We start from the raw sequence: 16,945 nt of genomic DNA on the forward strand, positions 1-16,945 counted from the left end.
GTCGCGTCCTATATTCTCGTGGCGACCACATTAACGACTGCCGTGAATACGACGACTCGGACTCGAACACCTCACCTCGATCGAGTCAGCACCAGTTGTGACCGCCCCCCCCGTTCGAATCCAACTGACCTACTCCCGCCCAAGCCCAGCCAACCTTTACCCTTTTTCCCCTCATCATCATTTACCACATCGCCATCACCATCACCCACGACCGCCTGCTCATTCAACGCACGAATGGCGGGTACTCCATTGAAGTCCACCTGAACTGAACATCCTCCGACTCGGTAAACTTATGGCCAGGCAAAGGCCCTCCGTCAACCGTCAGGACCCTCTCGAGGATTATTCCGTTTCCCCCGCAGGAGCTTCTCCCGCCTCTTCCACTTTGAGGTAGCTTACCCGCCTACATTCCTCCTCACTTCCTGCATCCAGACCACCTCACCTTTGCCCGTGCCCTCATTCAATATCCGTTTCTTTTTGCACCTCCGAGGTGTCATCGTCAACTTCCCGCGGGCCCCAGAGGAATCGATCGGTATCCGTGGGAGTGAATCTGAGCCGGCTGCGAGCATCACGCTTCCGACCGCGGGATTCAATTTCGCCTCCACATTCGCACCTCTGTCACATCATCTTTCTCGTTCACGTTCCTCATCATTGCTAGCATACAAGCCGGCTAATTTCTTCCCGTTTTCCTCGTGGGACTCGTGGGACTGACGGGGGATCTTTCTCCTTACTGGAACTCGCAATAACACGAGGAAGTTCAATTCGTTAATTCTCATGTCATCCAGAACAACTCGCTCCTCTGCGAGACCTGCTACAGACTGTCCTCCCGACGCCGACGCCGACTCCAGATCAGCTTCAACACCCGCCGCTGGCTCGGCTTCTTCCCGAAAACGCAAAGTTTCCAATCGCCGAGACCGGCATACCGACGCTCCAAACTTACCACCGACCCCTTCGTCACCTCGTCGTTCGAAACGACAGAAAACTGCCAGTGCACACACTGCCACATCTGCTGCTTCCACTGCCCCCGCACCCCGTCGGTCTGCCGCAACACGCGGTCGTGCTGCCATGTCACAGCCGGGGTACGCCTCCATCCTGACGTATGGTCTCCTGGACACAAGAGTGATTACTAACAGGTGTAAAATAGACAATCGTCTCGACCCACGGAGGATTCGAAGTCAGGGGGATCACCACCCTCGTCACGGCGAAAGTCGAACAGGAACGGTAAGCCGGCGATCTCTACTTTGATCTCTTTATTCTTTATCTGGCCAACTAGGTCGCGTTCGTGGATTTTGGCCTCTTCTGACAGGCTTCCATTATTAGATCGGCTCGCTGCAACCCAATCACCTCCCCCAAGAAGATCTAAGAAGCGCTCCACTCGGTCAGACCACGACACAATTATGCGAGATGCGGAGGAGGAACTTGACGAGGAAGACGCCCATGTCGAGACTGAAGAAACACCAACAGGTGAAAGTCATGACGACACAAATCATTCAGCCCTTGATGAAGAGGACTTGGATCCTTTCTCCTCTAATCTCTTTGGAGGTCGCGGACCAATGGGCCTGCAGAGCACTCTTCGCGCACTGAGTGGTATTATGTCTGGCATGTCTGGCCGCCTTCGTGATATTCTCTGTAATCTGAGAGCTAAGGATGACCCGTCCGTACAATTGATCGCTCTGCAAGAGCTTTCAGACCTGTTGCTCGTCTCGAACGAGGATAACCTCTCTGGGCAGTTTTCTCCCGATCCATACGTCAAAGAATTGGTCACCTTAATGCAACCCGATCAGTACGGCCAGGAAAACCCTGAAATCATGCTTTTAGCCTGTCGGTGCCTCGCGAATTTGATGGAGGCTTTGCGTGGCTCCGTCGCCAATGTGGTCTATGGCGGTGCTGTTCCAATTCTGTGCCAGAAACTCCTGGATATCCAATTCATCGATCTGGCTGAACAGGCTCTCAGTGTAGGTCTTTTGTTGCTGATGAGCACCCCTTGAAATCCAGCTCTGTGTGGAAAATTGACTAACAGACCGCGTCCAGACTCTAGCGAAGATATCTGTCGACTTTCCCGCCTCGATCGTGCGAGAGGGAGGTCTCACAGCCTGCTTGACTTATCTTGACTTCTTTCCAACGAGCACTCAAAGAACAGCTGTTACGACGGCGGCAAACTGCTGCCGTAGTCTCTCTCACGACTCCTTCCCAGTCGTTCGTGATGTGATGGGGATTCTGCTCAATGTGCTTTCCAGCAATGACCCAAAGGTCGTGGAACAGGGTTGTCTCTGTGTCTCCCGTATTGTCGAGAGCTTCAAGTACCGGCCGGCCAACTTGGAGGAGTTGATCGGTCCCGAGATGCTGAAAGCTGTCCTTCGTCTCTTACTTCCCGGTACCACCAACTTGATTGGACCCCACATTCACACTCAATTTCTTCGCGTCTTAGCAATCGTAGCGAAGGCCAGCCCACAATTGTCGATCGAATTATTGAAGATGGACGTTGTGGATACGCTTTATCAAATTTTGACTGGAATTTCGCCCCCGCAGGATGTGGATAGTGCGGGTGTCAAGATGGACAGTGTGTTGGTGATGCAGGCGTTGATCCATCGTCCACGAGAACAGGTCTTTGAGACCCTGAATGTCATCTGCGAATTGCTGCCTGGTGTTCCCGAACGGGAAATTTTCAAAACCGACGGCTTACTGAGGTCCTACTTTGACAACAGCCTATCTGTCATAGGCTTCAAGTCGTCATTTTCGACAGAAGCCACCGAAGAGCGGCGAACTTTGCTGGAGAGTCGCAAATCCGAGCTTAAACGATTCGCTATCATTCTATTCCCGACTTTGACCGACGCCTATTCCAGTACTGTGAACTTGCATGTCCGCCAAAAGGTCCTGATTGCACACTTGAAAATGCTCCATATTTTGGAGCCCCTTCTGATTGAAGATGCACTGCGTACGGTTCCGTACTCGTCTTTCTTGGCGTCTATACTTTCTCAAAAAGACCATCCCTCACTCGTCTCGCTTGCTTTACGATGTGCCGAACTTCTGGTTCAGCGTTTGGAACATGTCTATCAGCACCAATTCCACAGAGAGGGAGTCATCTCCGAGATCATGAAAATTGCGGAAACACCTTTGTCGATCGCCCCTGGAAACGCCAGTTCTATTCATGAACAACCAGCTTCCATGGGCCACGGCGAAGTCGAAGGCGCCTCTTCTGGAGGTGCTCAAGAAGTCAGGAAAACCGATCTGGTTGGTGATGAGGACGGTGATGACTTCGATGAGGACGATGATGATGATGACGAAGACCAGGAAGATGGCTCGGACTCCGACAGCTCTTCCGTCAGCGGCCGTCGCTCAGTCGCCAAGGCGGAGACAGTGCTTGCAGACCTCGTTATTCGAGATGCCCAGGCATTCCTTCGACAATATGAGGGTGGTCAGGGTGCGACTCTGCGGGCGGAGGCTGAGAAGATTCTCGACGAAATGCGGACGCTCGCAATCGAGGTCCAAGGCTCATACAAGTCGGGCAGCAACGAAGTTGCCAGTCTTTCCTTGTTTCAAAAGCTTGCCGCCTATTTCGACGGGGATGCATTGCAAAGCATCACGAGCTCAGAGCTGCTCAACTCGGGTATCATAGATGTTCTTCTCGATGTGCTTGCTGATTTAAAATCGCCTGTTTCCATCCGGCGTGCTAGGGCAGACTTCCTGCAGGCTTTCATGGGAACGACGATCTCCGAGAGAGCTCAAAGCCAGACGACTGCGACTACTGCTTTCAGCATACTGATAAGAAAGCTACAAGACTTGCTTAGTAGGACTGAGCATTTCGAGGTGATTACTGTTAGTCACAACTCGCTGGAAAATACTCGCAGCAATGCAGCATACATGCTGTCAAAGCAGCTTCGTCTTAAACTGCTTGCTGAAGAGGGCTCAGAGGTTCCTCACGCCTACAAAAATCTCATGGTCTCTATCCACGCCATTGCCACATTCAAGTCCCTAGATGACTTCCTTCACCCGCGTATTGCCATGTCGGATCGTCCTCGCCCATCGCGGACCCGTGATGCAATTCTGTCTCAGCTTGCTCAAGCAGCCAGTGCCCGGAATCACCTTGCTTCCTCAAATGTGCAGGGGGCCCCTAGCGGGAGCCTTCCAACTCGGCCTGCACCCACAAGCGGACAATCAGATGACGCCAGAGCTGACCATCAGGAGCAAACCTTCGATCCTACTCAGGGACAACGACGTATGCCTTTCATGAAAGGGGGGTTGACCATGATCATGACGACGAGCCCCTAGAGTGCGCCGATGAGCACCAGCTCAGCGATGATGAGGACGAGGAAGAGGGCGTCGATCAAAATGCTCTTGTGGACGATCTTGAAGAGGAATTGGAAGATGACCTCGGTCAAGACCCGTCAGCTGTCAACTTAGAGGTCGGGTCGTCAGGCAAGGTGACAGCCAGGAACGAAGACGGTACTCGAGTCGGAACCCCAAGTCAACCCACTTCGACTGCCAAATCCACCTCTACAGGCCCTGGCGCAGGGTCATCTCTCACTCCCGGCCATGGATCTATTGCTACTGCAGGTCGTCCATTCTCCTCGTACGCTGCGGCCATGGCTTCGGTTCCTCAAGACTGGCACATTGAGTTTTTCGTTGACGGGAAACCAGTCTCCAGCGACACGACTGTTTATCGCGCCGTGCATCACAATCGCGAGCATAACAATGAGAAAACTAAGAATGTATGGTCTGCGATTCATACGGTCACTTACCGCCGTGTGCCGGGTCCGCCTCCGCCAGAGCCTTCAACACTGTCGCCCAGCGGTCAAGGCAAATCTTCGGAGGACGATGATCTAGAAATGCCAATGTCCCTCAAGAGAGACGATATAACCGCTTCAATCCTGCGCTTACTCCGCGTGCTCCACGAGATGAATGCAACGATAGATGACATCTTGGTGGATACACGAAATCTTGTCACTATCAGCCCCGAGCCATTGTCACAGTTCATCAATACGAAGCTCACAGCCAAGGTGAATAGGCAGCTCGAGGAACCTTTGATTGTGGCGAGTAGCTGTCTTCCCAGCTGGAGCGAGGACCTGGGCCGTCTGTTCTCGTTCCTGTTCCCGTTCGAAACACGACACCTCTTCTTGCAGTCTACGGCCTTTGGTTATTCTCGCGCGATGATGAGATGGCACAATTCTCAAAGCGCCGACGACAGTCGTCGCGATTCGCGCCGCGACGATCGACCATTCCTTGGCCGGCTTCAGCGCCAGAAAGTGCGAATTTCGCGTTCTCGTATTTTGGACTCTGCTATGAAAGTCATGGAGCTCTACGGGTCTTCGCCAAGTGTGCTCGAGGTGGAATATTTCGAAGAAGTCGGGACCGGTCTAGGCCCCACGCTTGAGTTCTACTCCACCGTTTCGAAGGAGTTCTCCCGAAAGAAGCTCAAGATCTGGCGGGAGACTGACACCAGCGCAACGGCTGATTACGCTTTCGGAAAACGTGGTCTGTTTCCCGCGCCAATGAGTGAAGAGCAGGCCTCTCAGGAAAGTGGCAAAAAACAGCTGGGCGTTTTCAAAGTCCTGGGAAAGTTTGTCGCGCGCTCCATGCTTGACTCGCGAATTATCGATATCTCCTTCAATCCGGCATTTTTCAGAATTGCGGACACCCTCTCCTCTGTGGCACCTTCACTGGGTACGGTGAAATGTGTCGACGAGGATCTCGCCAAGTCCCTTTTGATGCTAAAACAATTCGTTTCGGCTAAGGAGACAATCTACAATGACAAGACCATGTCCACGGCCCAAAAAGCACAGGCCGTCAGCGACATCCAGATCGATGGAGTACGAGTCGAGGACCTGAGTTTGGACTTCACCTTGCCCGGATACCCCAACATTGAACTTATCCCAAATGGGTCCAATGTCCCACTCACCATTGAGAACGTTGATCAATATGTGGAGAATGTCATCGATATGACACTTGGTCGCGGTGTTCGTCATCAAGTAGACGCTTTCCGGGCGGGTTTCTCTCAAGTCTTCCCGTTCTCGGCTTTGAGTGCATTCACACCAAATGAGCTTGTCATGCTCTTCGGACAAGCAGAGGAGGATTGGTCCATTGAGACACTGATGGACTCAATCAAGGCCGATCACGGTTTCAACATGGATAGTAAGAGTGTACGCAATCTGCTGCAGACCATGTGCGACTTGAATTCGCAAGAGCGCCGCGATTTCCTTCAATTTGTGACAGGAAGTCCCAAACTCCCTATTGGCGGTACGTTCCCAGCTCACATCTTCCCTTTCCATGACTTTAAGCAGCTAATGTACTTTGAGCAGGCTTCAAAAGTCTCACTCCGATTTTCACCGTCGTCTGCCGACCAAGCGAACCTCCGTACACGCCTGATGATTACCTCCCCAGTGTTATGACTTGTGTGAACTATCTCAAGTTGCCCGACTATAGCACTCTTGAAGTTCTTAAGCGGCGATTGTCCGTTGCCATTAAGGAGGGTCAAGGCGCATTCCACCTTTCCTAAACTCACTGGTCACAAACTCAGCGAGGCTCATCATCTCCCTCTCACGTGCCTCGTGTTCTGCAACCCGATTACCCATTCATCCATCCATCGACCGCGCCGGCTGCGCTGGTTTCAGGAGTGGTTCACCCTGCCTTTGTCCGTGTTCTGTTCCACGTTATATTCCGGACAGAACAGAAATATTATGATGCGACGTTTCCCTCTGCTTTGATATTCAATTCCCCATTGTTAAGGAAGGGTTCATTTATTCCTAGTTATTTGCTGTACCTTCCTTAAAGGTCATGGTCCCAGGGCAGACGGCGTCGATCGGGCCTCGTGTTCTGTTTTTCCCTCAACTGCATCGAGCTGATATTAGATAGCAATGAAAGCATTCATATTTTCAAGGTCTCGTGGTTGTTTCAATCGAAGAAGGATTCATTATACATTATAATACTATTGTGGGTAGATAGGCATTGCCCGTTCAAGGTGCCTCTCACGTCGACCCCATCAGGTTCGGTAGACTGACACCATTGACTTCAAGAACGCCGTGTTAGTAAATGTCGCCATTCTTGGAATCATGACCTCTTCCAGAGCGGCAGCCATGACTTACATCGGCAAATTTGGGCTCCACAAACAAAGCCCTCGCTTCTGACACCATCACCGCGTCTCCGTTATCCTCACTCAACATGTCACAGCCCTGAGCAATGCTCGTGTCATTCACCGGCAGACTCAAGGCCAAAGGCACATATGTCATCTTTCCCTCGACCCAGGCCTTTCGCCCTTCAACCTTGGTGGTCTGGGCGCGCAAGACGTACAATCGATCCGGCAAAGCAGGCTTCCGGAAATCAACGTTCAAATTAGCCGTCATGCCTAATCCACTCGGAAACGCAGCCGAGACACATCTCGCGAATACCTCGTCGAATAACACTGAGAGCAGACCGCCATGGACAAAGCCAGGGTGACCGCATAGATCGCGACCAATATGGAACACGGACACGACGCTGCTGGCGCGAGTAGATTTGCCGGAACCGGACTCAGACTCGGACTTCTTGGATGAAGTCCACATATACGGCGCTAGTGTAAGCTTGCCGCTGCCGGCTAGGCTTCCCCCGACGAAGTGGTGCTGTCGAATCGCGGGCGTAATTAAAAGGTGTGGGCGTGATTCCTTGTAAGTCTTGCGAGACTGACGCAGGGACTGCACGAGTGGCATCTGAGAGATGAGAGCATCGAGGGCGGATTCATCCGAGCTGGCTGTTTTCGACTGCGACTTTGAGGGTGTCTGCGTTGGTGTATAAAAAGGCGATTGTCCGGCCTGGGATGACACTGTGCCCTGGCTCTGAGGAAGTGCTGGTTCATGAACAACGGCCGAGCGCGAGGGGCCCTGTTGGTGAAGTCGAGCAATTGGCACCGATGGTAGAACCGTGGACTTGACTGAACGTGCTTTGGAGGTGCGCATAAGCGTCCTCGTAATTTGTGAAAATGTCGACATGCTGCTGTTAATTGCCACAAAAATAAGAGTGACCTTTGTTGGGTAGACTCTGGAACTATTGAGAGGATATTGGGAATTTAGTCAATCGTCACGAATGCTCAAAACCCAAAAGATCATCACAACTTACCGAATACTCGGTCACCGCGCTAATGCACAGAGTTTGACTTTAGCCGTACACGCGGGATAGTAGGAAAAGAATGATCGACTTGATAGACAAGGGCTATGTGAAAGTTTTGAAGTATAAGAAATTATGACCGAGTGTTTTGACAAGAGCCTTTCAACTCCGAAGACAAAAATTGAGTGTCAAGTCAACTACCCAACGAAAAAAGATCTTCAGGCCGGTAATGCTCCCTTCCCCACCGATGAGATCATTCGGCACTTTTTTGCGGTATCCATTTCTTCCTCTCGTTCGTGGACTCTTATTTTTTTTCCAGTCTCGCCTTTGCAAGTGGGGCTTGAAGAGCCGAGTTTCGGCGGGCTTTTCGGGCAACCGTCGAGGCTGGCGGTCTCGGCATGCCGATAGGATGGCGAGATAAGATAAGCCCCCACGTGGCGCTCGTTCTCGGATCAGATTGGAACACCTGCGGACTGCAGACTAGCGGAGATAGTCACTAGGTACGCTCTTTGTTCAATTCAGTAGCAGACACAATCAATGTGAGTTCGGTCAGTAGACTGATATGTCGACTTCAAGAGCCAGGGAGAATGTATTTGAAGAATGTGCATCAAGTATGTACATCTAAAAGTCCAAAGGATCCAAATGGCCGAGGAACGAATCATTTCCCTCACCACGCAAAAGTGCTTCGATATCAATGCGGCCGGCTGTCAAATAGCGCTCGCTGACCCCGATGTTCACCCGCTGCGAAAGTTGATGTTTCAATTCTGCGCGGAGTGCCCCCAATTCCGCCTTGGTGATGCTGCCCGCCTCCTTTTCTTTTTGATGACGTCCACCACCACGTCCACGGCCCTTGCCCTTGGATTCATCAAATTCTTCACTGTCGTATTCGACACCGAGATCCTCGGCTGCTGCGCGGAGCCAATTATCCTCGGAGGATATCTTTTCTTTCGCAATTGTCGAGTCGGTGATCTTCCGAGCAAGTTCAATGCGATCACGGACACGGGAGACCACGCGTCGATCGATGTCAAGGGACTCTAGTGGGAGCTTTTTCACAGGGCCCTTCTTGGCATCTTGTGTGTGAACTTTGGCGGCAAGACGTGCGACGCTGACGACCTCTTCAGGGGCGCAGATGATCACACTCTTACCGACAGCGCCCGCACGAGCAGTACGTCCCGATCGATGGACATATGTGTCAGCGGTACGAGGCGCGTGGTAATGAATAACACAGTCGATACCCTTGATGTCCAAACCGCGAGCTGCGACATCCGTAGCCACGAGGATGGAGCTAGGGTTCGAGGTAGGCGAAGAGAAGCGTTCAACGGAGCGCAGACGAGCTTTTTGTGCCATCGATGAGTGAAGAGCGAGGGCTGGAAGCTGAAGATTTTGCAGTAATTGCGTGAGGCGGCGGACTGCGGAGATGGAGTTCGTGAAGACGAGAGTGCGATGTTTGGGATAGTACAGAAGAAGGGCGTAGAGATATAGATCCTTTCACTGGGTCAGTAAGGAAGCACGAGTGGTACGAAGTTATCGTAGGAACTTGTATATACCTTCTCCATAGCAGGACACTCAACAATTCCCTCCTTGAGACCCGAGGCCATTTGCTGCACCGGGTTAACGTCAATGAATTTGGGCTTTTCTTCTCGGAAGTTCAGTTTCTTGAGCAGATACTCCATGGACTCCTTTTTATCCATGAGGTCACCGCCAGTCCAACGGCTCTTGCCGGCCAGCTTCTGTTGTAGATCACGGTGGAAAGTGGCAGAAAAGACAAGAGTCTGACGAGCAGTTGGCTCTTCATCCTCAGTCTTCGCCTCCTCGTCCATATCCGGGAAGTCACCCTGCTCCACCCGATCTAGAGCACCCAATATTTCTTCAACTTCTTTGAAATGTCCCTCGCTGAGCAAACGATCGGCTTCGTCGACCACTAGGAACTTGATGTCCTGCATCTTGCGGATCAATCCTGAACCCGTGCTCAGGATTTCCCATACTCGTCCAGGGGTCCCGATAACAATGTCGGCGGTCGAGAGTTGCCTTTGCTGTTTATGGATGGACAGACCACCGGTCAAGAGGGCGATACGTGCGTCGGCGTCCGGGGCGTTCGTGATGAGATCACCAATGTGCTTTGCCAGCTGATGTGCCAACTCTCGTGTAGGGGAGAGAATCAGAGCCATTGGTTTGGTCTCGGTCCTTTTCTGCTCATCCCCAAATTGGCCTCGCGTCTCGAGGTAGTGCTCGAAAATCGGGATACCGAAAGCAAGGGTTTTACCGGAACCTGTTGAGGCCTTACCGACCACATCATGACCGTCCAAGATGGCCGGAATACAGGAGCTCTGCACGGTTGTCGGAGAAGTGAATTTGAGTTTTGAAAGACTTGTGAGGGTTTCCGGGGACAAGCCCAGCTTGTCCCACGCTGAAACGTCAACGCCGTCATCATCCTCCGCCTCTTCCAGTGCTGCGAAGGACAACCCTGACTTAATTTTCGTATTTTTTGTTGTAGTAGCTTGCGTAGGCTTTGCCTCCTTGCCCTTCGTATCCTTGGCCTTTAGCTCCTTGTTTTTCTTCTTCTGCGATTGTTTGGTTTTCGCATCGGCGTCTGCAGCATTGGCCACTGGCTCCTTTGATTCGGTGTCGCTGATGCCACCCCATTCCTCGCCGTCGTCCTTGAATTGCGTTTTTTTCAAGATTGATTTCCTTCCGGCGCCTTCCTTGGCCTATTCATCATAGCTTGTTAGCTTCGCAACCGTAAACGGTACCGCTTAGAACGCACCTTGAATTGGACTTCTCCGCCTCCTGAAGCTCGGATAATGTCCACGCCATCAATTTCCTCCAGGCCGAGAAATCCAGTTGCATCTTCTAGGCGATCTGGTAAAGAGACTTCCTTCCAATTCAAGTCGTCGATGCCGACCACGCCATCCCAGGAAGCATCGCCCTCGACTGCTGAAGCCTTCGCAGCCTTCTTCCGCTTCTTCAGCTCGGGCAACTGACCCTTTGAATCGCGAGCTCTTTTTTGACCCATGACTCCAGGAGCGAGTAATTCTATATGTGCTTTGCAACGTTGTATCGACAAGCTGGGAAAAAGCTGGTCCAACCAGTCGCATCGGAAAAAAAGCGGCAGAAATGTTCCGCCTTGCAAATCTTATCGGAGACGCTCCCCACCTTAAAATTACTCCGGGACGGAGGCCCCGACAAGCGCGGCGCGGTCTTTCTTTACTTCCAAGTGCTGCTGGGTCGCATCGGGTCTTGTGATCGTGATGGGGAAGTCTTCAAAGGATAAGCGCGATGCCTATTATCGCCTGGCCAAAGAGCAAAATTGGCGCGCTCGATCCGCGTTCAAGCTGATTCAGATTGACGAACAATTTGATCTTTTCGAGTATGAAAATCCCGGCCGCGTGACCAGAGTTGTGGACCTTTGTGCTGCACCGGGCAGCTGGAGCCAGGTCCTTAGTCGCGTGTTGATCAAGGGCGAGAGCTTTGGGCGGCGTGCATGGGTCGCCAAAAAGCACAGGGAGAAATTTTTCCTCGACATCGCCGACCACGAAGCGGCAGGGGGTGATGTGAGGGTAGAGATCCCATTTGGAGAAAGCGACCCGACTTCTGAACTGAAACCGCGTGAGAACGTCAAAATTGTTTCTATCGATCTACAGCCTATGGCGCCACTCGAAGGAATCACTACTCTCAAGGCCGACATTACCCATCCATCGACAATCCCACTTCTTCTGCGAGCCCTAGACCCTGAGGCATATGAATCTTCCTCGGCGCCATCACAATCAGAATCACAATCAAGCCCACCAGTGGCTGTCAAGCAACCCCATCCGGTAGATCTGGTGATTTCTGATGGGGCCCCGGACGTGACAGGTCTGCATGACCTGGATATTTACATTCAGTCTCAACTACTATATGCCGCGCTGAACCTTGCCATGGGAGTATTGCGACCAGGCGGCAAGTTTGTTGCGAAAATCTTCCGAGGCCGCGACGTTGATCTGCTGTATGCTCAGTTGCGTACGGTTTTTGAGCGGGTCAGCGTCGCGAAACCTCGTAGCAGTCGTGCAAGTAGTCTGGAAGCTTTCGTTGTTTGTGAGGGCTTCATTCCTCCCACCAATGATCATGGTCTGGTTGGTGTGGCGGCTCTAAGGAACCCGCTATTTGGCGGGGCTGCAGCACCTCAGCCCTTCTCAGAGGACGGCGACATCGCTGTTGAGGTGCAGGAGCAAATTGATGAAGATGCCAATCCTCGATCACTACTGACAGGTCTAACGTCAGAGGGAAATACTGCTGGTCATTCTGTCAAGGTGCAACACCTGCACTCGTCAACGCTGGAGGATCAGCCATCTCCAAGCAGGATTCAACCCAAGTATGCCGCGGATCATCGATGGATCCCTTCATTCATAGCCTGCGGTGATCTGTCGGCTTGGGACGCGGATGCGACATATACATTACCACCCAACTATGTCACACTAGATCCGGTCCAACCTCCTACAGCACCTCCCTATCGGAAGGCGCTAGAGTTGAGACGACAGATGGGAGGCGCCTACGGGAAGACGAAGGTCCGAATTTGGGATCAGGCATGAGTGAATGTACTATACCAGAGCATGCACCAAATGATTTAATGACAACACTCTATCCAAGAGGCCCACTCAGACTGAGCATCGATACAAATAGGAAGACTTGCTAGTAGTAAATCTCGAGCAATCCTTTCTCGATTGAGTCTGGCAGATGGCTGGTCGGTCTGCATTGGCGCCACTGGGGCATATGCCCAGAAGGCGGTACATCATAGATGCAGAATGAGAACTTGCAAAAAGAAAGAAAGTCTCTGAAAACGCAGACATTAAGTAGCTGGTCACATTCATGATTCTAGTAGTAGGATCTTGGACGTGAATGACTGGCAAAATTGCAAAAAGGAAATGCTCACTGCCAGATTTGAACTAGCGACCTCGTGATTACTAGTCACGCGCTCTACCAACTGAGCTAAGCGAGCTAGTTGGATGATGGGTCCCCGCATTTATGTTATATAAATAAAAATCCCGTTTGCTCGAACACTGCTACACAATTGAGCACTGCTAGTTGTATGGTTTTCTCTCCAGTTTGTACATGAAGATGTGGCGACCTTTAATAGCTCCTCTGATCGCATAGGGTAATTCTCACCATTCTATTAATTTCCTGTGTGTTCCCAAAGCCTAGATTGTCAATGTTTGTTGGAGATGGACCACATGCAGAGTCCTCAGGTTGCCGTGTTGGATCCTTGAACTCCAGGATATACCATCACATCCTGGGCCGGGCTACCTGGCTGGCCCTGCACTACTTATCCAATTGTCCACAGTCCACCGCTATTCACCTCCATGAATATTCTCTACTCATCAATGACCGTCATATCTCAAAGAGCTCCCTCACCAAGAGCCTCTTGGATAGGCTTTATCAACCACATAATATTCCGACAGGTATAGAACTATAGATTCCAAAGGCTGAGAGAGTGTATGTGCGCGCGCGCGAAGAACTGCCGAAGGCTGGGAGCTGAAAGAGGATCATTTGTGGTTACTAACCATCGATCTTGCCGTCGACCTCCATCCCCCATTCTTGGATCATGGTGAGGCAGCGGCCTCTTTTCCCAGTGCGATGATCTGGCTGCCGTCGACACGCCACACCTTCTCGCTGCCAGCCGGGACATCTCCCTCCAGGGCCCTAAGACCCGCCTTCACAGCAGCTCGGGCGATGACATCCGAGTCCTGCGCCCAACCATCCTTCAATCCCGAGTGCAGCTTTCCAGCCCATCCGGCGATAAAGCGTACAGCTGCCTCCAGAGGACGACTTTCCTCGCGCGTACCCGAGATCAAACCGGGCCGCACAATGACTGTGCGATCAAAGCCAAGCGCTTTGACGTCCTCCTCGATCTCACCCTTCATGCGGGTGTAGGGAATTGACGAATCCTTGCTGGCATTTGCGCTCGAGATCAGCACGTACACCTTGACTCCCGCATCACGGGCAGCCCGTGCGAGCTCGATGTTCAAGCCATGCTCGATCTTGTACTGATTTTCAAATCCGCCCGCATTGGCCCGGGTGGTGGCGAAAGAGGAGATGAAGACGTCGGGGGTGGGAGACAACGCAGATAGTTGGGAAGCCCAGGTTTCGGTCTTGTCGGACACAAAGGCCGTGAGCTTGGACTGGGGAGCGCTGGAAGCTGCGTTGGGCGTCCGGCGGGAAAGTGTGTCTACTCGAGTTACACCAGGATGAGCGAGCAGGCTGGTGAGGATGTGGGATCCCTGATTATGTAGTTAGTGAGAGTATTACGGTGAGTTGCACGAGGGGATAATTTGGAGGGGGGGTATCTTGGGGGGAGGCGGAAACCACCAAGAAATTGTTGATGCAAAGAGCCGCAGAGAGAACCTCCCACGAGGACTTACCACCATGCCTGTGCACCCGATCAGCGCCACGTTTGCCATGTTTCTCCGATTCGAAATTCTCCGATCTCTTGCAAGTTGAGAAGGTTCAACGTACAAAGGGTGAGTATTCTCTACGAAAGATTTAGCTCCGGTCTGAGCTTTGCCCCAACTCCCGTCCGGGCTAGATTCCCTTTTTTTAACCTTTGGCTCCAGCACTGCCGACCGAGGATGTCCCGTCCCCAGTCGGCCGAGGCGAGGACTCTCCACGACGAGTATGGGAAATTTGACTTTTCAGCTGAAATCGATTCTAGGCCTTTCAATCTTAGGATAGGAAGCATGTCGCGTGTGTCAGGTTCTTCCAGGTTGTCACGCCCACTTTATTCAGTCGGTACATCGGCTTATGCGTTTGGAGAAATGACTCGCAGGAAAGACGCGCTCGATTGGATTACAAATTTATTTAAATGATGAACCTCCGGTTATCAAATGAGCCTAGGCGCATGGCTTACGAGGAATAGATGTGAGATAGAGGATGAATCAATTTTAAAAATCAGATCTTGGACGACTGTGACAGTTTCTTCTCTTGCGCTTGATAAATCTTGACCAGTTGGCGCACTGAGAGGTCCAGCAAAACATCCTCGGATCCACCAGGGATACGAGCGCCGGGAACATCCCGCAGGATCGCTGTGAGAGAGAATCTCGAGTTAGCGCTGCAGGTACACAGAACGAGAAATGAATGTAAAACTTGAACTGTAAGATTATGCCCAGCGAACAACTTACCTTCAACAAGCTCGCCCTGGCCGGCTTGAGTGAATCCATTGCCACCGAACAGAAGCACGGCCACTTGAGCACATTCATTCAGTACCATCGCGGACTTGGCCTTGGCCATAGCAGTTAGACCTCCGAGTTGCAGATCCCCTTCTTCCTTACTGAGGTGACACAGCTGATACAAGATCTGCTCGACCCAAGCAGACATGGTCTCCAGCTCAGCACCTGCTTTGGCCAAGCGATGTCGCACCACAGGCTGGTCCATCAAGGTCTTGCCAAAGGCTTCCCGCTTGAGGCAGTATGAAAAGGCAGCAGAGAGAGCCACGCGAGCGGCACGAGTCACACCAATGGCAATGACAAGCCGCTCGTGGTTGAAGTTGGTCATGATGAGACGCATGCCTTGGCCCTCTTTGCCAATGAGATTGGAGACCGGCACCTTCACATCATCAAGCTCAATGTAGGTGGTACCACCAGCAACTTGGCCGGCGACCTTCAATCGTCGCATCGTCACGCCTGGATGATTCTTCAGGGGCACGACCAGCACTGACAGACCCGAAGGCCCGGGCCCACCCGTCCGTACAGCCATTGTGGCATAGTCAGACCAAATACCGTTTGTGATCCTTGACAGCGAGATTTTAGATACAAATTTCCGCTCGACGTATTGTCATTATGAGGGAAAGCTCACCATTTCTTGGTTCCATTGATGATGTAGTATTTTCCATCTGCACTCTTCGTGGCAGTGGTGACAATGTTCGCAACGTCACTGCCAGCTTCTGGCTCAGTGATTGCAATGCATGCGCGCTTTCGGCCAGTCAAGAGGTCAGGCAAAAATCGTTCCTGGAGTTCTTTGCTTCCGAACTTGACGATGGGCGGGATGCCAAAGGCAAACCCAGCGTTGAGAGATCCTCCAGGTCCACTTAGGCCGGAACGATTAAGCTATGATGTGTTCGATTAAGAGGTAAGCCCCTGAAACTGAATCTCGTGTATCAATCCCGGACACTGGAACTCATATCATCGGCTCACCTCATCGCAGTAGATTCCGGTATAGATGTAGTCCCAATCCTCTACCTTGACACCAAGGATGTCATCAATCCCCAATCTTTTGAGCCAGTCCACGGGCAACGGAGCGGGCATGTTCGGTAACAACATATTGTATTTGCAGAACGTATGGAACACATGCTCTGGGACTGTACCCAGTTTCTCCCATTCCATGGCATGTTGAATCAAATTCTCCCACATGAACCTGCGGCATCGCTTCTGGAATTCGCGATGTGCGTCTGTGATATACGGGGACGGAAGACCACGCAAGTAGGGAGGCTCCGAGAAGGGAACCGGATTGGGAGAATTGTCCGCCATTTTCAAAATTGTGACTTGTCGTGAGAGTGATCAACTTCTTCGAGCCAAAGGCCCTGGGTTGATGTTCTGATGTTTTGGTTATGTACTCCACTCGGCCTGGCCTGAGGTGGACTACGAAGGGCTGAGCTTCTCCGCATTCCCGCATGCTTTCCCCAACTTTGTGCCGCCTTTCCGACCGAGCCTCGGTGCATGGACTTGTACATCACGTGAACTCGAGTATTACTAGTAGTTCAGTAGTAGTACGAAGTTGATTGTTTCCCATCAGATCGTCCACCTGGCCATGAGGCTCGAAAAGAGATTCTCATGTAGGATACTAGATCAACCCACATAGTGGCATACGCTTGATCTAAGAAGAATTACACTATCAGCACGATCATGAGGAA

General features: G+C 51.8%; 6 protein-coding genes across 6 annotated transcripts; 2 read left to right on the plus strand and 4 right to left on the minus strand.

The window, feature by feature from the left end:
* Positions 1-771: 771 nt before the first annotated feature.
* N7539_001016 (HECT-type E3 ubiquitin transferase UFD4) lies at positions 772-6,490 on the plus strand (the record flags this gene model as incomplete). The annotated part of the gene is made up of 6 exons (XM_056930620.1): positions 772-1,076; positions 1,142-1,218; positions 1,318-1,952; positions 2,029-4,213; positions 4,267-6,231; positions 6,294-6,490. The coding sequence occupies 6 exons, from the start codon at positions 772-774 to the stop codon at positions 6,488-6,490; spliced, it is 5,364 nt and encodes a 1,787-aa protein (XP_056794913.1).
* A 483-nt stretch (positions 6,491-6,973) lies between these two features.
* On the minus strand, positions 6,974-7,955 carry N7539_001017 (PaaI family thioesterase; the record flags this gene model as incomplete). The annotated part of the gene is made up of 2 exons (XM_056930621.1): positions 6,974-7,000; positions 7,077-7,955. The coding sequence occupies 2 exons, from the start codon at positions 7,953-7,955 to the stop codon at positions 6,974-6,976; spliced, it is 906 nt and encodes a 301-aa protein (XP_056794914.1).
* A 736-nt stretch (positions 7,956-8,691) lies between these two features.
* On the minus strand, positions 8,692-11,083 carry mak5 (ATP-dependent RNA helicase MAK5; the record flags this gene model as incomplete). Its single annotated transcript, XM_056930622.1, has 3 exons — positions 8,692-9,555; positions 9,618-10,778; positions 10,835-11,083. 3 exons carry the CDS (start codon positions 11,081-11,083, stop codon positions 8,692-8,694), a joined length of 2,274 nt encoding a protein of 757 aa, XP_056794915.1.
* Positions 11,084-11,318: 235 nt separating this feature from the next.
* Positions 11,319-12,635, plus strand: N7539_001019 (tRNA methyltransferase TRM7; the record flags this gene model as incomplete). The annotated part of the gene is made up of 1 exon (XM_056930623.1): positions 11,319-12,635. One exon carries the CDS (start codon positions 11,319-11,321, stop codon positions 12,633-12,635), a length of 1,317 nt encoding a protein of 438 aa, XP_056794916.1.
* A 1,008-nt stretch (positions 12,636-13,643) lies between these two features.
* On the minus strand, positions 13,644-14,501 carry N7539_001020 (uncharacterized protein; the record flags this gene model as incomplete). Its single annotated transcript, XM_056930624.1, has 2 exons — positions 13,644-14,321; positions 14,463-14,501. 2 exons carry the CDS (start codon positions 14,499-14,501, stop codon positions 13,644-13,646), a joined length of 717 nt encoding a protein of 238 aa, XP_056794917.1.
* A 487-nt stretch (positions 14,502-14,988) lies between these two features.
* Positions 14,989-16,562, minus strand: N7539_001021 (acyl-CoA dehydrogenase family protein; the record flags this gene model as incomplete). Its single annotated transcript, XM_056930625.1, has 4 exons — positions 14,989-15,122; positions 15,219-15,826; positions 15,892-16,142; positions 16,230-16,562. The coding sequence occupies 4 exons, from the start codon at positions 16,560-16,562 to the stop codon at positions 14,989-14,991; spliced, it is 1,326 nt and encodes a 441-aa protein (XP_056794918.1).
* Positions 16,563-16,945: the final 383 nt, after the last annotated feature.

This window comes from Penicillium diatomitis (genome assembly GCF_028827545.1).
Source record: "Penicillium diatomitis strain IBT 30728 chromosome Unknown utg000001l_segment0_segment0, whole genome shotgun sequence".
NCBI classification, from domain to species: domain Eukaryota; kingdom Fungi; phylum Ascomycota; class Eurotiomycetes; order Eurotiales; family Aspergillaceae; genus Penicillium; species Penicillium diatomitis.